This window comes from Oryza glaberrima, chromosome 12 (assembly GCF_000147395.1).
Source record: "Oryza glaberrima chromosome 12, OglaRS2, whole genome shotgun sequence".
NCBI lineage: Eukaryota > Viridiplantae > Streptophyta > Magnoliopsida > Poales > Poaceae > Oryza > Oryza glaberrima.
In genome coordinates, this window is record NC_068337.1 from 299,390 (window position 1) to 323,228 (window position 23,839).

General features: G+C 43.8%; 4 protein-coding genes and 1 pseudogene across 4 annotated transcripts; 2 read left to right on the forward strand and 3 right to left on the reverse strand.

Annotated features, from left to right (window-relative positions):
- Window positions 1–875: 875 nt before the first annotated feature.
- LOC127758054 (clathrin heavy chain 2) lies at window positions 876–11,163 on the forward strand. The gene is made up of 30 exons (XM_052283675.1): window positions 876–1,070; window positions 1,171–1,375; window positions 2,358–2,446; window positions 2,555–2,633; window positions 2,747–2,874; window positions 3,082–3,180; window positions 3,271–3,379; window positions 3,619–3,698; window positions 3,782–4,009; window positions 4,085–4,150; window positions 4,287–4,403; window positions 4,855–5,052; window positions 5,164–5,280; window positions 5,373–5,432; window positions 5,545–5,631; window positions 5,736–5,819; window positions 5,940–6,074; window positions 6,153–6,215; window positions 6,295–6,399; window positions 6,490–6,602; window positions 6,690–6,942; window positions 7,031–7,167; window positions 7,286–7,564; window positions 7,668–8,670; window positions 8,765–9,250; window positions 9,338–9,508; window positions 9,600–9,785; window positions 10,135–10,257; window positions 10,339–10,449; window positions 10,540–11,163. Exons 1-30 carry the CDS (start codon window positions 1,026–1,028, stop codon window positions 10,708–10,710), a joined length of 5,127 nt encoding a protein of 1,708 aa, XP_052139635.1. The 5' UTR covers window positions 876–1,025; the 3' UTR covers window positions 10,711–11,163.
- Window positions 11,164–11,631: 468 nt separating this feature from the next.
- Window positions 11,632–12,512, reverse strand: LOC127758029 (probable calcium-binding protein CML25/26). Its single transcript, XM_052283645.1, has one exon. It carries the CDS (start codon window positions 12,363–12,365, stop codon window positions 11,916–11,918), a length of 450 nt encoding a protein of 149 aa, XP_052139605.1. The 5' UTR covers window positions 12,366–12,512; the 3' UTR covers window positions 11,632–11,915.
- A 2,448-nt stretch (window positions 12,513–14,960) lies between these two features.
- On the forward strand, window positions 14,961–17,414 carry LOC127757311 (uncharacterized; annotated as a pseudogene).
- A 460-nt stretch (window positions 17,415–17,874) lies between these two features.
- On the reverse strand, window positions 17,875–19,888 carry LOC127756464 (ammonium transporter 3 member 1-like). The gene has a single exon (XM_052281792.1). It carries the CDS (start codon window positions 19,285–19,287, stop codon window positions 17,875–17,877), a length of 1,413 nt encoding a protein of 470 aa, XP_052137752.1. The 5' UTR covers window positions 19,288–19,888.
- A 133-nt stretch (window positions 19,889–20,021) lies between these two features.
- LOC127756465 (uncharacterized) lies at window positions 20,022–22,440 on the reverse strand. The gene is made up of 8 exons (XM_052281793.1): window positions 22,278–22,440; window positions 21,755–21,923; window positions 21,450–21,540; window positions 21,295–21,353; window positions 21,141–21,201; window positions 20,727–20,817; window positions 20,567–20,643; window positions 20,022–20,356 (listed from the first exon to the last, which is right to left on the reverse strand). The coding sequence occupies exons 1-8, from the start codon at window positions 22,303–22,305 to the stop codon at window positions 20,231–20,233; spliced, it is 702 nt and encodes a 233-aa protein (XP_052137753.1). The 5' UTR covers window positions 22,306–22,440; the 3' UTR covers window positions 20,022–20,230.
- Between the last annotated feature and the right edge of the window lie 1,399 nt (window positions 22,441–23,839).

Sequence of the window (23,839 nt, forward strand, 5' to 3'; positions counted from 1 at the left end):
TTTGTAAAATTTATAATTACCACAAATCATCCATCCAATCAGCCATTTAGCACAAAAGAAATCTAGCTTGGACAATATTTAGTTGGCTACATCAATAGTGACGGGGCAACTCTAAATATTATTGATGGTAGTATATCACCCCTTAAATAAATTAAACAATCTAGCTTGGACAACATTTAGTTAACTATATCAAGAGGCACCAGAACTTTTGACCCTTTGACCATGAGTTTCATATTATAATAACTTTAGATGAGAAAGTTAAGGGCCTGTTTAGTTCCCAAACAAAATTTTTCACGTTGTCACTTTGAATGTTTGGACACATATATGGAGTATTAAATGTAGAGAAAAACCAATTACACAGTTCACCAGGAATTTGCGAGACAAATCTTTAAAGCCTAATTGCACCATGATTGACAATACGGTGCTACAGTAAACATTTGCTAATGATGGATTAATTAGGTTTAATTAATTCGTCTCACAGATTCCTGGGAGTATGTAATTTGTTTTGTTATTAGATTACGTTTAATACTTCAAATGTGTGTCCGTATATCTGATATAACATGTATGGGTAAAATTTTTTTGCCAACTAAACAAGCCCTAAATATAGACGGTAAGATTTGAAGAGTGGGTTGGAGAGCACAACAGTTTTGGGGGAGATGTTGCTGTGAAAATGTACAAAATCCCTTTGAGATGCTTTTAGGAAACCAATAACTTGGGTGTGAAGTAGTTAAGGGTGATTTATGTCATTAAGTAAACCTGTGTTAGTAATAAAATTGATGGGAGTAGTGGGTGAGAGAGTGAATACAGGGATGATGGGGGGTTATTAAGGAAAAAGAGGCCATATGTTTGTTGCAAAGCAAAAGAGAAGGCACTAAATTGGGTTGGGGTGCCTCCTCCTTTCTTTCATCTGCTTCGTCCTCAGATCCGATCTCTCTTCTCTTGGTCTGGGGTTGGGGTCTCACGACCCGCCGCCTTCTTCCTCCCCGTCGCTCTAGAGGGGATCTCACCGCCGGCCGTCTCTCGCCATGGCGGCGGCCAACGCCCCCATCGCCATGCGCGAGGCGCTCACGGTATCCTCTTCTCCTCTTACTCCTCCCCGCGAGATCTCACTCGTAACCAAGGCGGAGCTAATGGCGCCTGACTCGTATCTCTTCTCCTCGCTCGATGCAGCTCACCAGCCTGGGGATCGCGCCCCAGTTCGTCACCTTCACCCACGTCACCATGGAGTCGGAGAAATACATCTGCGTCCGCGAGACCTCCCCGCAGAACAGCGTCGTCATCGTCGACATGGCCATGCCCGCGCAGCCCCTCCGCAGGCCCATCACCGCCGACTCCGCCCTCATGAACCCCAACACCCGCATCCTCGCCCTCAAAGGTTCCTTCCTACCTAGATCTACCTGCTATCTACTCTTTCGGATCTTCACTTATTTCCTAGCGATCTACTCTCCTACTCCCTAATCTTTCTACTATTTGCTTAATTCAAGGAGCCATAGATTGGGTTCTAGTACTAGTACTACCTAGCACATTCATTTTGCCATCCTACCATAGCTGGAAACCATACTGTTATTCTTACCATTTGCTTCATCTTGTTCAATTCATCAGAAATGTGAATGCTAATTGTGGTTTACCTCTATAATTTCGCGCACATGTATAATTTCCAATAACAATATGTTAAGGACTGACAAATTATTTAGCTTCGTGATCTACTATCTAAAAATTCACGATGAATCTCGATCAACTGTGCATTTTACAACTTCAAGAGTACTTACTCCATAGTAAACCAACAGTTTTCATATTCTCATGCTGCTCATTCCTAGTCACAGTTTCCATGCCCTTGCTAGTTGCTACTGACTAGGAGTCGACTATCATTTCGGTTTTCGCTTATATTTGTAGCCATGGCCACAACATCAACTTATTCTCCCATAACTCCATAAGTTAAGCTTAATTTTAACCTCGGATTGGGCTTACATGGATATTTCCACGCTGTTCTTCCTAATTGAATACATGACGTACAGATCATCTGGTCTTGCACTTGATGTTTATAATATATCCTCTCCAGGCAATTGTTCACTTGTTATACTATTTCATACCATTGTCACAATTTGTTCATGCTTCATGCTTTTGTATGTCTAGTTTTAGGTTGCTTCAGATTGGATTCATACTGGCAATAAACTTTTCTAATGTTTACCATCACCAGTGTTTGTCTGACATTCAACATTCAATTTAAAATGCCTAGTTTATACATTGACATCATGGTGTCTGGCTAGCTTACTAATTGCTTACGTAGAAGCAGAATGATGTCTTTACTTTTGCAACTTACCAGCTGTTTAACTTTTTTTTGTTGCTGGAATTTGCAGCTCAAATACCTGGGACAACACAGGATCACCTGCAAATCTTCAACATTGAGGCTAAAACAAAAATTAAGTCCCACCAGATGCCTGAGCAGGTACAAAATTTGAAGTTTTGCCAAAGTATGCGTAACCACTTTGTTTAAATTGTATCCTATAATCTTAATGTATTCTTTGCATATTTTATTTTCTTTTCACAATCACAGGTTGTGTTTTGGAAATGGATCACCCCAAAGTTGTTGGGTTTGGTAACACAAACATCAGTTTATCACTGGTCAATTGAGGGTATTGAACTATTGATCTGAACTTTTGTCCAATTATTATTCGCTGCTTTGCATTATTTGGATCATATCGATACAAACCAATGATTTTTTTTGCATGTATTTGTTGTAATACAGGAGATTCTGAACCGGCCAAGATGTTCGATAGGACGGCTAATTTGGCCAACAATCAAATTATCAACTATCGATGTGATCCATCTGAGAAGTGGCTTGTGCTTATTGGAATTGCACCTGGTGCTCCAGAGGTATGTTTGTTAATAAGTTCCGATATAACAGGCTGCAATGGTGTAAAGATCAAAATCCTTTTGGGCATAGTGTAAAAGACTACATATATTTTCGAAAGTTGTAGGAAATATGCTACACCTATGCTGGAGCAGTTCTTAAAAGTTTATTACGTAATGCTTTGTTCTATATCATCCTAACATTGATGTGCTCTCTTTTTCACCCATCAGAGGCCACAACTGGTGAAGGGAAATATGCAACTTTTTTCTGTGGATCAGCAACGTAGTCAGGCACTTGAAGCCCATGCAGCATCCTTTGCATCATTTAAGGTAATGTCCGGTACTCCAGTTATATTTGTGCTGGTTACATATTCTTTGTTCTACTATTTGCCAAATTTTCCTTTTATTTTTCCTCCACAGGTCGTGGGCAACGAGAACCCTTCAACTCTCATCTGCTTTGCCTCAAAGACAACTAATGCTGGGCAGATCACTTCTAAGTTGCATGTTATTGAATTGGGTGCCCAGCCAGGTTTGTCTCTGGAAATTTTCAAGATTTGTTTTGTTTCTATTTTCAAGTTTCTAGCAGAGTAAGAAATAAGTAGAATGCCTTTTATCAAACACACATTTGTCATTTAGTGTAGTCAGTGCTATTCTGCAAATGGTTCTATATTCCACCCCATTCTTCTCCTTGTAGGCCATTAACAGTGAATAAATGTTCATGGATAAATCATTCCTCTGTTCACTCGTTCTTCCTATCATTTATTTCAGGGAAACCAGGGTTTTCCAAGAAGCAAGCTGATCTCTTCTTCCCCCCAGATTTTCAGGATGATTTTCCTGTGGCCATGCAGGTGAATATCTTGCACTCTAAAGGAAGTATACCCTGTTAGATACCGCATAGATCTAATTTTTTTAAATTTTCTGTCAATTACAGATCTCTCAGAAGTATGGCCTTATCTATGTAATTACGAAGCTTGGCCTTTTATTTGTATATGACTTGGAAACAGCTGCAGCGGTCTATAGAAATAGAATTAGTCCAGATCCTATATTCTTGACAGCAGAGTCTTCTGCATGTGGTGGTTTTTATGCCATCAATAGGAGAGGACAGGTTTTACATGCCACAGTTAATGATGCAACCATTGTGCCTTTTGTCAGCAGTCAAGTATGTTCTCCTGCTCTTAAATTACTTGGCTTATGTGCTTGCTATTATCGTTTTTAACACATTTGTTTTATGCAGTTAAATAACCTTGAACTAGCTGTAAATCTTGCCAAAAGAGCTAATCTTCCTGGGGCAGAGAACTTGGTAAGTTCCATTACTTCTATGCTTTTGTTGTGATGCTGTTACAATTGCAATTTACGCTTGTTACCTATGCTGGTTTTATCAGTGGCATATATTTTCCTGCAAGATATGATAGCGAGTTTAATGTTTTATATTGCAGGTTGTGCAAAGGTTTCAAGAATTGTTTGCACAAACAAAATACAAGGAAGCAGCTGAGTTGGCTGCAGAATCTCCTCAAGGTCTTCTCCGAACTCCTGATACTGTTGCAAAATTTCAGGTGCATTTCTGCTCTTGATTACAGAGCTATTAACACTTCTTTACCTCCATTTTACAGCTATTTTTCACATTCTGTACTGTTAAAAGCTTAAAATTATGTGAACTGATGGATGATGCATCATGTTTACTATGCTGGCCCTAGATTATAGAGATTAGTGTGACTCTTACCATAGCAATTTCAGCAATGCGACTACTATGGTGACTTCGTTATAAAATCATTGGGCTTTATGAATAAAAAAAATGTTCCTTCTGTTTTACTGCATAATGGAAACACCTGGTAACTACTTACCGTTACTTTCTTGAGGTTTTATTTGATAAATGCTTCAAACATAGTGAATGCATTACCATTATTATTTTCATTTACTTTCCTGTGTTGGGACTGTACAACTAATCTTAATGCTTATGCTCTTCTGCTTGACTTAGCTTTTTCGTTTCTGTGCTTTAAAATGCAGAGTGTTCCTGTTCAAGCTGGGCAAACGCCTCCACTCTTGCAGTACTTTGGCACATTGCTAACTCGGGGGAAGCTCAATGCTTACGAGTCTCTTGAGCTATCTCGACTTGTTGTCAATCAGAACAAAAAGAACCTTTTGGAAAACTGGTTGGCTGAAGACAAATTGGAGTGCAGTGAAGAACTTGGAGATCTTGTCAAGGTAAAATGGATCTTAAGTTGTTTGTTGATTGCACATATCGATTTTGTTACACTGTGTCCTGTTTGACTGTCTGGATTGTTCATTAATTGATACCTGCACTCTTTGGTGTAGACTGTGGACAATGATCTTGCTCTGAAAATATACATAAAGGCTAGGGCAACCCCTAAAGTTGTTGCCGCTTTTGCTGAAAGAAGGGAATTTGACAAGATCCTTATATATTCAAAGCAGGTATATTTGTTCAGTACTGATGAATCCTCATTTTCAGCTGTAAGAGTTCAGCTTTGATGTAAACTGTTGGCCTAATACATTTGCTGTTTCAGGTTGGATACACCCCTGACTACCTCTTCCTCCTCCAGACCATTTTACGTACGGATCCACAGGTAATTTATTGGTTAAGCTATTTTGGGCTAGGGTGAAATATTCTGCTTTGTTCTGTGGGTTGTTGATTTTTATTTGCAAAATTTATTATTTACTGTATATCTCTTTTACCAGGGAGCTGTCAACTTTGCGCTCATGATGTCACAAATGGAGGGGGGCTGTCCAGTTGATTACAATACTATAACTGATCTCTTCCTTCAGGTATCCTTTTAATTCATTTCAATGCATAGTTGGTATGTAATACCTTTGCTTTTTTACCATGAAATTCAGTTGTGTCTTGCCTTACCATGCCCATTTTTTAACAGAGAAACATGATACGTGAGGCAACAGCTTTCCTGCTGGATGTTTTAAAGCCAAACTTGCCGGAGCATGCTTTTCTTCAAACCAAGGTTAGCAGTTTTTTCCCAATAAGTTTGGCCTTTTACCTTTGCATTGCCATGTTTCTCAGTGGCTTCTTTTACCTTTATACTGTTGTGTTGCTCAGTAGTTTCTGTTTGAATTGATTGTAGGTTTTGGAGATCAACTTGGTCACTTACCCAAATGTTGCTGATGCCATCCTTGCTAATGGTATGTTCAGTCATTATGATCGCCCTCGTGTTGCTCAGCTTTGTGAAAAGGCTGGCTTGTACTTGCGAGCTCTCCAGGTCAGTACCTTTTTGTTGTTTTGGTTTACTTTTTTTTTCTTTGCCTGTCTGTTTAATTAACATTATATTGTGATGCAGCATTACACAGAATTACCAGATATCAAGCGTGTCATGGTGAATACCCATGCCATTGAGCCACAGGTTTGTTATCTTAAGTTATGCTTTGTTGCCTGTCTATTATTACTGGCTGGGGTGGTCCATTTACACCATTATTGAACAGGCACTTGTTGAGTTCTTTGGCACTCTTTCAAGAGAGTGGGCTTTGGAGTGCATGAAGGACCTTCTGCTGGTCAATCTAAGAGGGAATCTTCAAATTGTTGTACAGGTATTTTTGCTACGTTTAGTTTGACCTTCCCTTTTTTGTCACTTCTCACATTGGTTCTGATTATTATCGAAACATGTGTCATATCTGCAGGCTGCCAAAGAATACTCTGAGCAGCTAGGGGTTGATGCTTGCATAAAACTGTTTGAGCAATTCAAATCTTACGAGGGCCTTTACTTTTTCTTGGGAGCTTATTTGAGTTCCAGGTAGTTAACTACTCCTGATGTTGATATGTGCGAAGCAATTTTGTTCTTAACGTGGCGCACCTTAATATCGTTCTTTACATTCAACAGTGAGGATCCAGATATTCATTTCAAATACATAGAAGCAGCTGCTAGGACTGGACAGATCAAAGAAGTTGAACGTGTAACCAGGGAATCCAACTTTTATGATGCGGAGAAGACAAAGAACTTTTTAATGGAAGCGAAACTACCTGATGCCCGTCCGCTGATTAATGTCTGCGACCGCTTTGGATTTGTTCCAGATTTGACCCACTATCTGTATACAAATAATATGCTTCGGTATATTGAAGGCTATGTACAGAAAGTATGCAACTCTTCCAATTCAGTGTTATTGGAGTATCATCATTCTCATGTGCTATGTATTTAAATGCTTATTTTCCTTTATATTGTAGGTGAACCCTGGAAATGCTCCATTAGTTGTTGGACAGCTACTTGATGATGAGTGCCCTGAAGATTTCATTAAGGGCTTGATTCTGTCTGTCCGTTCTCTCCTTCCTGTTGAGCCACTAGTTGATGAATGCGAGAAGAGGTATGATTCTTTATATTATCTTGTATTCCACAGCCAGCTTAAGGGCATGTGCACACGCACACAAACATATGCTTTTTTGTTTCGTTGCTGACCTCATCTTTTATATTTCTTTTTTCAGGAACCGCCTACGGCTGCTGACACAATTTTTGGAGCACTTAGTGAGCGAGGGTAGCCAAGATGTCCATGTGCACAATGCTCTTGGAAAAATCATCATTGACAGCAACAATAATCCTGAGCACTTCCTTACCACCAATCCATTTTATGACTCTCGCGTGGTCGGTAAATACTGTGAAAAGCGGGATCCTACCCTTGCTGTTGTTGCTTACAGACGTGGACAGTGTGATGATGAACTTATTAATGTCACCAATAAAAACTCACTGTTCAAGCTGCAAGCTAGGTATGCAAATTGTTTTTATTCTTCATACCTTTTAATTTTATTTCTTCTGAATCTTTAAATCCATTTATTGATTGCTTACATAGAAATCGATTTGAATTGCCAGGTATGTGGTTGAAAGAATGGATGGTGATCTGTGGGATAAAGTTCTACAGCCTGAAAATGAATATAGAAGGCAACTCATTGACCAAGTGGTTTCTACGGCTTTGCCTGAAAGCAAGAGCCCCGAGCAAGTGTCTGCTGCCGTTAAGGCTTTCATGACAGCTGATCTTCCCCATGAACTGATTGAACTTCTTGAAAAGATCGTCCTTCAGAATTCTGCTTTCAGTGGAAACTTCAATCTGCAGAACCTTCTCATCTTGACAGCCATCAAGGCTGACCCATCCAGGGTCATGGACTATGTCAACAGGCTGGACAACTTTGATGGGCCTGCTGTTGGAGAAGTAGCAGTTGAAGCACAGCTGTTTGAGGAGGCTTTCGCTATCTTCAAGAAGTTCAACTTAAATGTGCAGGCTGTCAATGTTCTATTGGACAACATCCGAAGCATAGAAAGAGCTGAAGAGTTTGCATTCCGTGTTGAAGAAGATGCTGTTTGGAGCCAGGTTGCCAAGGCCCAGTTGCGTGAAGGTTTGGTTAGTGAAGCAATTGAGTCCTTCATTCGTGCAGATGATGCAACACATTTCCTCGACGTCATCCGTGCTGCTGAGGAAGCTAATGTATACGATGATCTAGTTAAGTACTTGCTTATGGTAAGGCAGAAGGCAAGGGAACCCAAAGTTGATGGAGAACTCATCTTTGCGTATGCTAAGATTGATAGACTCAGTGATATTGAAGAGTTCATTCTCATGCCGAATGTTGCCAATCTTCAAAATGTTGGTGATCGTCTGTATGATGAAGAACTTTATGAAGCAGCAAAGATCATCTATGCCTTCATCTCAAACTGGGCTAAGCTGGCTGTTACCCTTGTTAAGCTGAAGCAGTTCCAAGGTGCTGTGGATGCTGCTCGCAAGGCTAACAGTGCTAAAACATGGAAGGAAGTCTGCTTTGCTTGTGTTGATGCCGAGGAGTTCCGGCTAGCACAAATATGTGGTCTCAATATTATTGTCCAGGTATATATACAGGACCAACCTGTTAGAACTAAAACATATTTCAGTACAAGTCTTTTCTTATCTAGATTTTTTCTAACACCCTTTTTTTGTATAGGTTGATGATTTGGAGGAAGTAAGTGAATACTACCAGAACAGAGGATGTTTCAATGAACTTATTTCCCTCATGGAAAGTGGTCTAGGACTGGAGCGTGCTCACATGGGCATCTTCACAGAATTAGGAGTCCTCTATGCTAGATATCGCCCTGAGAAGCTCATGGAACACATCAAACTTTTCTCCACACGTCTCAACATTCCTAAGCTTATCCGTGCTTGTGATGAACAGCAGCACTGGAAAGAGCTTACTTACCTATACATCCAGTATGATGAATTTGACAATGCTGCCACCACTATTATGAACCATTCTCCGGATGCATGGGATCATATGCAATTTAAGGATGTTGCTGTTAAAGTTGCAAATGTTGAGCTATACTACAAGGCAGTGCACTTCTATCTGCAAGAGCATCCTGATCTCATCAATGACCTTCTCAATGTACTCGCGCTTCGTTTGGATCATACAAGAGTCGTGGACATAATGCGCAAGGTTTGTTTCTTATGGCAGGGCCTTCTATTGGTCTATCAGTTTTGCTCCGTTTCAAAATTTTGAACTATTTCATTATTCTTTGTACAGGCTGGTCAGTTGCATCTTGTGAAACCATACATGGTTGCAGTTCAGAGCAACAATGTCTCTGCTGTGAATGAATCTTTGAATGAGCTTTATGTTGAAGAGGAGGATTATGAGAGACTCCGTGAATCGGTTGATATGCATGACAACTTTGATCAGATAGGTCTTGCCCAGAAGGTAAAGCGATTAGATGATTGTACTGCTTATTGATGTTATTTTTCCTTTTTTTTTTATTTTGAATAACTAATGGCTGGAATGCCTTGATCAGCTTGAGAAGCATGAATTGCTTGAGATGAGGAGGATTGCTGCCTACATTTACAAGAAGGCTGGCAGATGGAAGCAATCTATTGCCCTGTCGAAGAAAGACAACATGTACAAGGATTGCATGGAGACATGCTCACAGTCTGGTGACCGCGAGCTGTCAGAAGATTTGCTTGTCTATTTCATTGAACAGGTTTGATTTAAGCCCATAAATTTCTATCTTATTTTTGTGTTGAATATTTAGCATGTAGTATGCTGCATTAACTTGTAACATTGCCATCTCTTCTAGTTATATGCAGACCATGCATTTTTATTGCTGTTTTTAGTGGCATAATTTTCTGTTCGATGATATCTAAGAGCTAGCAATGTAGTGTGTGGAAATATGCATCCAGAAATCCAGTTTCTGTAGCATTGCCATCTAAAAATAGACAAGCTGTACTCCAATTGAAGTGAAACAAGCAAGCTCACCTGATTTTTTATTATTATTTAGGCATAATCTGTATTGCATTCTGATGAGTAACATCTATAATTGTGTATTGCAGGGAAAGAAAGAATGCTTTGCTTCTTGTCTCTTTATTTGTTATGACTTGATCCGTGCGGATGTTGCTCTTGAGCTTGCATGGATGAACAACATGGTGGACTTTGCATTCCCCTATCTGTTACAGGTATCTTGTTTCCGTTCATGTGTTTGGGACTATTCATTTACGTACAGTTTGCCATAACAACAAAGCTTGCTTTGCGTGCAGTTCATTCGGGAGTACACAAGCAAGGTTGATGAGCTAGTGAAGGACAGGATTGAATCACAGAATGAAGTAAGGGCTAAAGAGAAGGAAGAAAAAGATCTTGTTGCTCAGCAGGTAATCTATAGAGATTGCTCTTCTTTTGTTTATCATTCTGTTATTATTTAGTAGGCAGCATGACGAGTGGTATTACATTGTATGGTGCAGAACATGTATGCCCAATTGCTTCCTCTTGCCTTGCCTGCTCCTCCTGGTATGGGCGGTCCTCCACCGCCAATGGGGATGCCGGGCATGCCTCCGATGGGCGGAATGGGGATGCCTCCGATGGGTCCTGGACCTATGCCAGCATATGGGATGCCTCCAATGGGAAGCTACTGAGTTATCATCCACTTGTGAAGAGTTCATTTAGATAAGAATTTCAATTTACACAGAAGAGGAGGCATCTTTCAAGTTGTAGATGTGCTATTATTGGTTGTTTAAACTGATTCTTTTGGTACCAGGACAATTTTGGCGAGTGAAATCTCTAGCCAGGTCGAGTTAATTGCTGGTTGCTATATATATTATATTACGATGGGATAGGATGAGGGATGGTTGTTAGGTTGAGCGGGAGCTGCAAAGGCTGGTACCATTATTTGTATAGGTTGTGTGATAAAAAAGCTTGTAGACATTTTGCATGTACACTTTGCCGTAGTGGTTGGCGTTGGCAGCCATAAACAGGAACACCATTGTCTGTATGTTACTTGTTTACGGTCTCATGTCCAGCTGTTTGAATTTTGTACCTGATATTTTTTTCTTTGGACAAAAAGATGGAGTATTTGAATATTTCGCTCTTGCCAGTGACTTGTGTATTCTATAGTATTATATGGGTTTTTCTTTGAGTAAATAAATGCATTTGCCAACCCTGGTTGCTGTGGTGTACAACAAAGCAATGCAAGTGTTCCTCGATCGGTTGCCTTGTTGCAGCCTTCACCCCTGCACTGCATGCTGTGTGATTTGCTAATTGGGTTTGTTATGAAGCTGGTTATCCGAACAAAATCGACGCGTTTGCATGTGATTTGCTAGTTGGATTTGTTATGAAGCTGGTTATCCGAACAAAATCTACGCGTTTGCATGTCGCTTGGTCACGAATCGATATGTAGAGAGGGTTACGACGGCAGAGGATGGTGTTTTTCGTCGAAGTTGCTCGATTCTGCAACATTGACTAGACTCTTCTATATTGTTAATCTAGAAAGACCCAGTGCAATGCAAACAATGGGCTCTGCCCGTCTGCCGTCGTCTAAAACGTTGAAATGGGGAAGCTGCAGGGCAGGGCTTACTCTTCCATCTCTTCTCTTGTGTCTCTATCCATCAACATTGAACAAAGTTGTCCTAGACCTAGCTATTCTTCCTCGTGCGTGCTATGGTAAACTCATGCCTCATGGCATGCAAATTGCAAAGTAAAAAAACAATAAAATTGAATGAATCTATCATCATATGGACACATGAGGAATTACCAAGCTATCAATCTGTCATCTGCACTAATTAAATAATTGACAACAAACGAATGAATGAATGAGAAATAGTGCAACAAAATAAAACGTAGGTCAAGCCATGAGCATCATGACCCTGAACTCGTCAAAGGAGAGCACGCCGTCGCCGTTGAGGTCGAACCTGCAGATCATGGCCCTGCACTCCTCCATCTCCAGCCGCTGATGCTCTGACCCCAGCCGCCTCAGCATCCGCCGCAGGCTCGCCGGCGTGATCACCGCCGTCTCCTCCTCCTCCGCGTACATGTCGAACGCCTCCCTCAGGCACCTTAGGCTCTCCTCCGCTGGCTCCTGCAACTGATGAGCAGCAGAGAGCCTCATGAACTCGTGGTGGTCCAGCAAGCCGTCGCCGTCGGTGTCGGCCGTTGCGAGGATCGCCGCCGCCTCCTCCTCGGACACCTCCTCCCCGAGCGCCGCCGCCATGCAGCCCCGCAGCTCGGACGCGGACACCTTGCCGTCGCCGTCCTTGTCGAAGGCCGCGAACACCGACGAAGCTGACGATGCCATGGCACTGTCAGTGATTATATGGTATCTAATCTAAGGAGAGGATTAATCTCGGTTGCTCCTGGATCGACAATATAATCAGAGTTCGCAAGTATATACGTATATATGTAGTGAGTCTAATTTGCGACTTGTCTCTGCTGCAACTTACTATCGAAATCATCGGTCGATCTGATGATAGCTATATACTCCTATATATAAGATGATAGAGATGATCCAGCAGGCAATACTTACTAAGGTAAGAGGACAGAAGGTTCAGCGTTAGTTAATTCCCATATATTTCGATGCATGGAGTTGACGCCTATAGCAGTGGACCGACCGATCCATATGATGCAAAGAAACGAATCTGCAGTTTCCGCGTCATTCAACAATTTAGTTTTTCTAGAACATGCATGCATTGTGTTGCTCGTGTGTTTAAATTTTCTTCTCGATCTATATATGTTATTATTAATTATTCAGTTTTTCGTACTCCATTTAACAGTAACCTGGTCAGTCCTTAATTATTTAATTAGCACCGTCTGACGGCCGCGTAGTAGTATATAGTTACAAATTAATCAATCATATATTTATACTGTTATAACATGTGGTGTGTTATCTTGCACTTAATTAATTCCCTTTTGAAGCGCGGAAGCATGATAAATCTAATCATCAGAAGTCAAATAAATTATCTGATCAGACGGCCAGGTATTAGACAGTCATTTGCAAGATACTAGTATGACATTATGACTTAATGCCAGAGTATATCAGAATGATCAAGCTAGCAACGCGTTAGTAGTCACACGTTTTTATATAATATTACATACTTAATAGATAAATAGAATAGATAGAACAAGGTTTGTTTAAGAAGATGATATTTAATTTATACTACCAATAGTTTTTTGAAGTTTATATCATCGTCCATGTGGCATACCATGTTGGCAAGACCATGGTTAGGCTTTGGACCGGGATGATACGTTAAACCAAGTTTAGGGATCTCGACGCACGTTTTGCAAGTTCGTGGATCTAAGTGAAACCTCGTTACAAATTTAAGTATCGCTAGTGTAATTTACTTATTAATTAATTAATTCCAACAACAGAACTAGGGAAATGCTGCGCGCCGGGCGTCCGATGGCAGTGGAAAAATCGGACGCCTTGGACGCCCGCGCCTACTGCCACTCTTACTTTAAAACGATTTTCTCTTAAACTAATTATCCAATCTACGATCCGATCACACCATTATATTCGTTGCAATTAATCTTTACAACAAGACCACACATGATTATATTTCGACAAAAAAAATATTTTAGCTTTTCTATTGATATTTTTTTTAATGTTGCATATGATCTCTTTCGATGTTTCAACCAGTAGTTTTACGATGTTTCAGCAAGTGTATTTGCGATGTTTCACTATGTACGGATCAAATGTTGCAATGAATTTTGATACTATAGAACGCGCCGTTGCAAAAAATCTCCCACATATTTTGGAAACCCCCTATTAAGGGAATTTGGTTTATTTTTTGTTCCACCAAAAATATTTCACCTAGTGTACTTACAATGTTTCACTATGTATAGATCTAATGTTACAGTGAAATGAAATATTCCATTGCAACAAAAAAACCCACATATTTTGGAAACCCCCTATTAAGGAAATTCGTTTCATTTTTTGTTCCACCGAAAAATATTTCATCTAGTGTACTTATAATGTTTCACTATGTATGGATCAAATATTGCAGTGAACTGAAACATTCTTTCGCTATTTGCTGAAACATTGTTTTTATATAAGGTGAAACAATACCCGATTTAAACGAGTGAAACATTTTTGATCTATTTAGTGAAACAATTCCGATATACCTAGTGGAACATCGCGCAATATTTAAAAATAATTCAATAATAAGCTAAAAAAATTTCGTCGGAATATATCCATGTGTGGTCTTGTTTTGAAGATTTAATTGCAACGAATTTAATGGTGTAATCGAATCATGATTTGGATAAGTAATTTAAGAGAAAAATCAGTTTAAAGTAGTTTTTTCACGTAAATCGGATGCTGACGTCTTCCCCAACATCGAACGTCCGAGCCAGAGTTGTCTCCACAGAACTAATAAAGAGTCGATGGTAGAAATAAGCTTAGCTTGTGTTGGGGATATGCATGATGGTTTTGAATAGGAAGTAACAGTAAGGTAAAGGCATTATGATGGGCTGGATGGAAATTGTTCAGAAATGTTTGATGGTTGATGTTAGGGAGATATATGGATGGATCGATAACAGTTGGGCAGGAGAAAGAAAGCGGTGATAAGCTAGAGTGGGTTGGTACTACATGCTCCCGTATCCGATTCCTGTTGGGCCTCCAGCCTTATTACTGTGTTTATATATACATACATCAACAAGGAAGGAAGGAAGCCTCAACTGAACAAACATCAACGTGGAAGGAAGGAAAAGTGTCAGCTTTTTGCGATGAAGCAGCAGCAGCAGCTTGGGCAGATTTACGTGTTACCACGACGACGACAACCACACCGCGGACTCCTCCATTATTATTAACACGTGGTACGACGAGGCGGCGCGCCGGCTTCCCCTGGACGACATCCCGGAGCTCGCCGACGCCGGATGCTGCCTGGGCCTCGCCCACCCCGTCACCAACATCATCCTCAACACCATCCACCACCATGGCCGATCAGATTCAGATTCTCCCACGCCCACCCGGATGACCTACGGCCTCCTCGCCTTCCTCACCGACCACCAGGCCAGGCGTTACCTCCACATCGCCTCCTACAACATCCTCCTCGCCATCCACCTCCTCCGCCACGATCGCCGCCATCTCCCTCAAACACAAACAAGCTTGCTGCCCGACGGTGGCAACGTCAAGGCCGCCCTCAGGATCGCTGCTGTCCAAGCAGATCACCCCGCGCCCGACGATCTGGCGCGGATCATGACGGCGCAGTACCCGTCTCATCTGCTCACCCCTATCATCCGCAACCTCCAACGCTCCAACCACCTGCTCACCACCCATGACGTCCGGGCCATCAAGGATCTACTCCACACCTGCCAATGGCCGCCGCCCAACACCCACTTCTTGTGCTGCCAACAATGCTGATGGCACCCTGCAGCTTGCCATCTGCCTTGGGGGAGGCGCTTTTGCTCGAATCTCCATCCAAATCATGGGGAAGTACAATCTCAGCAGCAACTCCGGTACATCTCCGACCTGACGTTTGATACTGCGGCCATGAAGACCAAGCTATCCAAGTGCATCTCGGTTCATGCAACCCAACATATTCCTACTGACGACTCCCCGCCATGCGCCCACATACTCTCCCTTTACATGTGCCTCCTCCACGCCATCCATGCCTTGTACATCCGGGCTCTCGCCGCGCTACCCCTGCCCGCCGCCGACAACAAAGACTCCACGCTGCGCCGTGGCCGCCTCCTCCGCGCCCTCGTCGTGTCCGGGCACTGCTATGGCCCCTTGGACCCCGTCTCCAACATCATATCCTCAACGCCCTTTGGTACCACACCGCCTACCCTCTTCCCACACACCAAGGCGACATTGATGATGAGTTGCCACAGGACATCTCCGACACCCGCGCCATGTCTCGCATGGCGTCCCGCTCCCTCGACGGCCTCGTCACCCTCCTCCGTGCCATCACCACCACCGGTGACACACTATCCAAGCATGAGGCCGTGGAGTACCTCTGGTCCACGCAATGTGACCTCACCGACAAGCTGCAGCAGCAGCACACCGTGACGATGACGAAGAAGAAGAACCCATACGCCGCAGCAGCCGAGGCTTCCAAGCACCCGCAGCACATCGCGCTCGGGTCATTCCTCCTGTCCCTCTCCGGCGACGGCGAGAAGCTCGACCGGCTGCGCCACTTGCTGAGATCCATTACCGATGGCTCTGGCCGTGTCATCTCCGATGCTGATTGGGAGCAGTTAAACGCAATGATGATCCAAGAGCGGCTAATGATAACCAAAAAGATTGGCAGAAAAAGAGCGCTGCCTCCTCCATCTGCTGCTCCACACGATTTGGCAGAATTATCCAAGAGAAGGTCAGCCTATGTGAAGCGACAGAGGTTTGCTCGCAGCAACCTAGAGGAATTGCTTCTCAAATATTGCAGACAACATCCTTGGGTACGTAAATTGAATTCACACTAGTACAAACTTAATTACCTTTTGGTTTCTTGATTGATTAATTATTTAATTAATTGCTGCACTTGAGATTGATTATGCTAAAATGTGTTTGTAATTGCAGGAACCAAGGTACAAGCTTGATGTCATCTGTGGAGTGGAGGAACCCAAATCCTATCACTGGAGAAGCTACCATGCTAACTTCCTGGCAAGCGCCAATGGCACTAATGTGCTCAATGGTGGTGAGGCAAACCCCCCTGTGCGCAAACTCTTCTTCGCCGAATTCTGGGACTCACAATCTGGTCGATTTAACAAATCAAATTCAAAGCCCATCTGCTCTCCTGTTCAAAATTATAATGCACGTTTCGGTGAGTCACTCAACTCTTGTTCCTACTCTACTACTATCTCCGTTTCAGGTTATAAGACTTTTTAGTATTGTCTACATTCATATAGATGTTAATAAATCTAGGTAACATATATATAAATGTGGATAATGCTAGAAAGTCTTATAATATGAAACGGAGGAAGTAATTTTTATTTTCGTCAAGGAATGTATTAGACAGGCACAATAATTGTGGCAATCGTTACTGCAATTTGCATGCATGTTAATGCCCTACTGGATTGGTGTAATAATAATATTGTTTTGGCTTTCCGAGCAGGTCGCCTTTGCAGCTTCTGTGATGAACCAAGAACGATATTGCATCCACCATGTGCAACTGGAAGTCATTCTAATGACGATGACGATGCTGATGCCGATGTCATTCCTGACTACAATGTTGATGATGCCATTCGTATGTATGGCTCTGTTGCGCCCGAGCTTAGTGAGGGCAGGGACTTGGTAGAGTCAGACATCATTTATTTTGATCACGAAAAGGATGCTGCTAATCTCACACAAGTTCTCAATGACCCCTCCTTCAAAGAAGAGGACAATAATTTAGGTCGGAGGAGGAAGCAGTAGTAATTAGGTTCCAAAACAGAGCATGTTATGTTTGCTAGCTCAGATCAGGAACAGGCATCTCATCAGAAATTACTACTAGAAGAAAGCTGTACTTGATGTTTGACCTTGGACTACTATTCTTGTCCAACTTTGAAACTTTTGTTTGATTAGCCTTGGAAATTAATAACAATGCCATTTTTTTTCTCTTACAAAAATAAAGCAAGGCTATGCGCCTATGCCAAAAGGAGTATATGCTAATGCTGTGACGAGTGATTAGTGTTCACAAAGCACGCACATATGTCTGAGAAAACTGATCAAGTTGACCAAAAAACAAATCTTCAATCGGTAATTCCATCAGTTGTTGATTTTTTAAAAGAGGAACTAGACGATGAGTTTATTCAGGAACTTGTGTCAACAATGGCCGGATTAGCTGTCACTCTGTCAGTGAGGCACGGAGGCTTAATTTCATGAAAAGAAAAGATTATGAATTTCCGACCTCAATGGTCTCATGGCTTAAACTACAATTGGTGCCACTCGAAAAATAATAAGCTTGTTCCCCATGTACGGCAATGTCTCCGGCGAGCAGCTCATCTTCCGTCATCCTCAGCGGCACGAACGCCCTGACGACGACCAAGATGATGGACGTGGCGGCCACGTTCCATGCGGCAACGAACAATGCGGCGGCGACCTGCTTCAACACCTGCACCCCGCCGGCGCGGACGCCGTAGACGAGGCCCCTTGAGCCGGTCACCGGAAGGAACATGTCACAGAGAGTAGGGTGCGCGAAAACGCCGGTGAGGACGCCGCCCAGAACACCGGACACCGCGTGGGTGTGCAGGATGCCCAGCGTGTCGTCTACCTTGAACGACATGGCGGCGTTCATGGTGTAGCATGGCAGTGTCCCCGACGCGACGCCCATTAGCAGAGCTGCCCACCCCTGCACCAGCCCTGCCGCCGGAGTTATGCACACCAGGCCGGTGATCATGCCCTGCACCGCGCCCACCACCGACGGCCTCCCGCGGACGGCGATGTCGCAGCAAACCCAAGCGAGGATGCTCGTGGTGGCGCAGATGTGCGTGTTGAGCACCGCCACCGACGAGTCGGTGTTGGCGGAGAAGGGGTCGCCGCCGTTGAAGCCGGTCCACCCCATCCACAGGATGCCCGCGCCGGCCACCATCGCCACCAGGTTGCCACCACCCGCCATTGTCATTTCCTCCTCCTCCGTCCTCCTTGGTCCCACCCAGTACGCGGCCGTGTAGCCGGAGACGCCGGCGGCGAGGTGAACGACGTAGCCGCCGGAGTAGTCCATGACGCCCCAGTGGAAGAGGAAGCCCCCGCCCCAAATGCTGTACGCTCCCACCGTATAGGACAGCGTCGTCCACAGCGGCACGAACGCCATCCACGCCTTGACGCTCATGCGCCCGAGCACGGCGCCGGCGACCAGCCCCACGGTGACGCCGGCGAAGGCCCACTGGAAGAACACCATGCTCGCCGACGGGTACAGCGGCGCCACCGCGGCCGTCTCCACCTCGCCGTTGGAGTGGAGGTGGAGGGTGGAGGGGAGCAGCGCCTGGGTGAGCATGTAGTCCTGGGCGAGCGCCGGGGCGGGGCGGCCGACGAAGGGCAGGAGGCGGTGGCCGAAGGCCATGTTGTGCGCCCAGAGCGCCCAGCACGGCATGGTGGCGGCCATGGCGTAGAGCGCCATGAATGCGGAGGTGAGCGCGCACTTGCGGGTGACGGCGCCGGCGTAGAAGAGGGCGAGACCGGGGAAGCCCTGCAGGGCGACGAGCGTGGCGGAGAGCATCTGCCAGGCGTTGTCGCTCTTGTTCAGCCACTCCGGCACCGCCACCGACGCCATTGCTCTTCCTAGTTTGAGTTCGATCTGCTGCTTCATCTACTTACAAGATGATGATGATAGTAACAATGTAGTAGTATATTGATTAATAAACCATGTAGTAGTACAGTCCTAACTAACAGGACATATGGAGTAGTAACAACCTATGAGAAAGAAAAGTCGTGTCTGCTACGGTGAATTGGGGTGATCTCATTAACAAGAGTGCAACTCACTCACTTGTGAGTATAAAATGTATAGCTCATTAACCAACGAAGAGACCAACGATATATATATAGCTTGACTGGTGGACAGGAGACAAGAGAAAATGTCAAGTTCTAGGGCTTACCAACATAGTTGAAGGAATCTCAGTTTGTAACCCCAATGAGTTTCCTTAATGAAGCCTGGCAGCCCGAGTCTTACAAATTTTCAGTATTCATTCATGACATCAAAAAGGTTTGGTCTATTTCTTTATCATCACCGTTGAGATATGAACTGGAAATAACATTTCGGAAATTTTCTATCCGAAAGAATTAAATATAAGAAACAGGAAGAATGAAATTAACAAAACAAACAAACCTGCACACAACACTCACAGAGGCCCCAGGCTAGGCTCCAAAAACAACTAAAGAGTACGTTTTCTTTCTTCTTTTTGGCGAGAAATCAAATTATAGCTACCAACGAATTCATTCAGGGAGTAACAATTGTTCGGAAGAGTTTAAATACCAACAGATGAAGCATGTTAGCTGCGTAGATGTGCCACCCTGTTAATAAGACACGAAGAGTTTTATAGAAAATACTAGGACAACGAACACCCTGTTAACATATTACATTTTTCAGATTTCCAACGTACCAAGAGCACAGACGCTTACATTGAATGACCTCCTTCAGTCATTCCGGCAAAAAAGAGCACAGACGCCATGCGCACGCACAATACCAAAAACTGCCTCAGCACAACAAGACAGCAAGTGCGTCACTGCAAACTGGGTGTGCAAGCCAAACAAGCTTAAGAAGAATCATCAGCTTCAGCTCGCAGTTGTGCCAAGCCTTCCTTGTAAACTTCGAAGTCATCAGAGGACCACCAGCAGACAAGGTACAGTCGGAATGTTGCCATCTGCATCCCAAGCAACCGCTGCAATACAGAAATTAAAGAGGACCTTAATGCAATGGAATAGAAAGACATAGGATTGGCCAATGTGTTTTAACTTGTGTATTTCTTAAAGTACATAATAATTACGACACCACAAAGATGTTACCATTGGCTTGGTCACAATATTAACATCATCAAAAATGCCAATCTGATTTTGCATTTTTTTAATCATGCACGATATGCAGTACATACCAGAGTTTGTGCTGCTTCTGGTGAAATGGGCTTCCCTTCTTCACATACTATGTGATCTGCAACTAATTCTACCGCACCTGCATCAACCAGGCCAAACTTTACAACCATTTCGCTTGGTGATTTCCAACACGTGCACAAAAAATGTAGGGAAACTGCTAACCTTTGTTCAGACGAACTGGCATTCCTTGCTTGCGTAGAAAGGGTTCCATTTCATGTGTAAACTGTTCTAAGGGGCCTTCCTTAAGCTCCACCTGACATATCATCAGGTTCTAAATTTAGTAAACCATGTTTTATGAAGAAGAGGGAGTGAATAGTTATTCCAGACATTGTGCATTGCAGACACCACAGCTAAAACAAAATCACCAAAGAGCTTAACACTGTCAAAGTGCTTTTGACTTAATTTTCCACAAGTTACTGTAAATCCTACTACTTTCATTCCTAAAATCACCAAAGAGCTTAACATTGTCATTGGTAACGTCAGCATAAATCTCGATAAGCATGGTCATTCTAGATTGTTTGCTGAGAAAACAAGCCATGAACAGAGGTACATAAATAGAAAGGATAACTTGAATACCGTTTCTGTCGCAATACTTCCTGTCCTGGCGAAATCATGCTCTTCGAATTCTCGAAATAATCTGCAGTGGAATATATGGCAAAAAAAAAGCTCATATCAAGCATAGGCAGTCATCATGTATAAGTATAAAGTGCAAGCCATTGGATGAAACTACCTCTCTACATCATCTCTTGGAAGATTAGTAAAGAACAGTCCAGTATCACCTTGTAGGAACTAAATACAGAAAACATACATCAAGTAAGAGCTCATAATTCAAAGGAATGGTGTGGATTGTATTATATGCCAAGTGTTAAGAAAGGAAAATGTCACCTTGGAAAGTTTATGAAGGCCTGTTTTAGCTTCATCAGCATGTGAACGCCCCAGCGCTATCTGCATGACCTTCTTTCCAGCAAGGAATATCCTGACATAAAGGGAGTATGTAAGAATTTCATCAAACAGCCAACCTAGAATAGCCATTGCAAATACATGCAAATATGTTGTAGTTGCAAGGTTAAAGTGAAAAGCATAACCGAAAAGCGAAAATTCAATCTATGCAGCATATCGTTTGATGCTTTGAGCAGAGAGGCACAGTACTGGCTAGACTAATAATACTAATAATAATAAGAGGCAGCTACCTGCTGGAGGACTTGAGCTGCTCTCTGAGGTCCTTGAGCTTCTGATTCCTCATGTTATCGTAGGTGAAGACATAGGCATTAGCGTAGTGCTCGACGGCATCTTTGATATCGGTAACAACTTTGCCCTTGCGCTCTAATCCAGGCTTCTTCTTGGTCTTGGATAAGGTTACTGCGCTCGAATCAGGGGCACAAATTAGAGCTTTGGTGCTGATAACTAACTAATTACAAAACAAGAGCGATCTGTGCAGAATATGCAGGATAGAAAAAAAAAATAAAAAGAGAAGGTTTTTGGATCTCCCTTGGCCTTGGGGAAACAGCATCACAGCATAGTCTGTACCTTACTACTGGCGAGTGAAAAGCATGAATGAAGTAAACAAGCTGTGCAAAGTAAACTGTATGATTCTCTATGATTAGAACTAACAGCATATATAAAATTGCAAAAGATAGGATATGGGCGAGGTAAGAATAGAATCAGTCAGATAGATGGATGAGCAACGAATCGCCGCGGATTAGATGCAGTTACCAGGGCGGTTGCGCTTGGATTTCGGCATCGCCTCGTATTCTCAGCTCGTCCTCGTCGTCGGTGCTGTTGCGGCTGGCGGTGGCGGCGGCGATGTTGCTCTGTGGGTGGTGGCTCTAGGGTTTAACAAGACGTCGTCTGTTAGGATTTGGACACAAAGGAAGGAAAGAAGGGACCATTGGGCTGGCCTCCTTCATGGGCTCCTTAATATATGGGCTTGAACATTTTTCTCATTTTATATATGGGTCGAATATTCCAACTTAAATCCTTCAAATTTCAGCCTTCTTCAATTTTTTATGAAGGAAATGTAAATGTATGTTTTGCACTGCTTCAACTCCAGCTTCATGTCTCTTGGAGCTAGAGCCCAGACAAATAGTTTCAACACCATCTAAAATGAAAGTAGAGTTGGTTGAAGCGCTATCACAAAATAAATTAGAGAAACGGATCTGATTTTAGACTGCTCTAACTCCACTTTCAAACCCAACTACTCGTCCACCATCCGATCTCGCCGTAGGGTCGATCTGGCCGTCCGCGTGTCCCAGTGTGCTGGCCTTTCCACGCCCGTGCGATCGTCGGATTGTGGACGGACGGCCTGGATTTCGCGAACCGGTAAAAACCCTAGCCGCCTGTCCTCTCCTCTCCCCACGCCCGTCGGTTCGCCCGCCGCCTCCGCTCGCGTGCGCCGTCGCTGCCTCCGCTCGCGTGCGCCATCGCCGCCGCAGCCCGCAGCTCCCTCTCCTCTACCGTGCTGCCGCCACCGCTCCCTCCCAATGAGCCGCCGGATCTCCCAGTGAGGAGGCCGGGGCCGCTGAATCCGGTGACCCCGGTCTCCTCGCCGGCGGATCCGGCGCAAAGACGCCCCACCTCCTCCGTCGCCGCCGCAGCTCCCTTCTCCTCTACCGTGCTGCTCCGGCCGCTGCCGTGTCACTCTGTGGCCGCCGCCCTTGCTCCCGATGCCACATGACAAAAGTGGTGGCTCCTTTGCCTTTGCCTCCTTCGCTCTGTTCCTCTCCTCTCTCCAGCTCTCCTCGGCCTCTTCTCCTCACTTATACACCTTCAATGTTGGCTCGCCCCGCCCTCTCACGCTCTCCACTACCACCGCCGCCGCCCTCTATTCCACCGCCATCGCTGCCCTCTCCTCCGATGCCGATCCCGATGCCACCGCTTCCGTCCAAACTGCCTTGACTGTGTGCCAGGCGTCGGCACAAGCCGCCGGTGGTACTTGCCGTCGTTGATCCGCAACCCCACTCTTCCCCTCCACAGGTTAGCCCTAAACTCCCTTGCTCCCCATTCTCCATGTCCCTCTTCTCTCTTCTCCATTGGAGGACGGTGCAAGGAGCATTTGTTTTTGTTTTTTTCTCTTCACAATTTTGTAACGTAGAAGATAGGATTACTAAACCATTGTTGATCCCATATTATTAAACATGTCAGTTCTATTGAACTTTTTATATCTTGATGAATGTGTATGATGATTTACTTGATACTACTTTGATCAAACACACATATTGCTGTCATGGTCTTCTTGGATGCTATATTGCTATTGGCTAGCTTAAGATGCTTGGATT

Coding starts and splice junctions, on each gene's coding strand:
- LOC127758054 (XM_052283675.1), top strand. CDS start 1,026: ATGGCGGCGGCCAACGCCCCCATCGCCATGCGCGAGGCGCTCACG. Junction 1,071..1,170: donor CCATGCGCGAGGCGCTCACG/GTATCCTCTTCT, acceptor CGCTCGATGCAG/CTCACCAGCCTGGGGATCGC. Junction 9,509..9,599: donor AGATAGGTCTTGCCCAGAAG/GTAAAGCGATTA, acceptor TGCCTTGATCAG/CTTGAGAAGCATGAATTGCT.
- LOC127756464 (XM_052281792.1), bottom strand. CDS start 19,287: ATGAAGCAGCAGATCGAACTCAAACTAGGAAGAGCAATGGCGTCGGTG.
- LOC127758029 (XM_052283645.1), bottom strand. CDS start 12,365: ATGGCATCGTCAGCTTCGTCGGTGTTCGCGGCCTTCGACAAGGACGGC.
- LOC127756465 (XM_052281793.1), bottom strand. CDS start 22,305: ATGCCGAAATCCAAGCGCAACCGCCCTG. Junction 21,924..22,277: donor ATCCAAGCGCAACCGCCCTG/GTAACTGCATCT, acceptor ATTCGAGCGCAG/TAACCTTATCCAAGACCAAG. Junction 21,541..21,754: donor CAGCTCAAGTCCTCCAGCAG/GTAGCTGCCTCT, acceptor CCTTTATGTCAG/GATATTCCTTGCTGGAAAGA.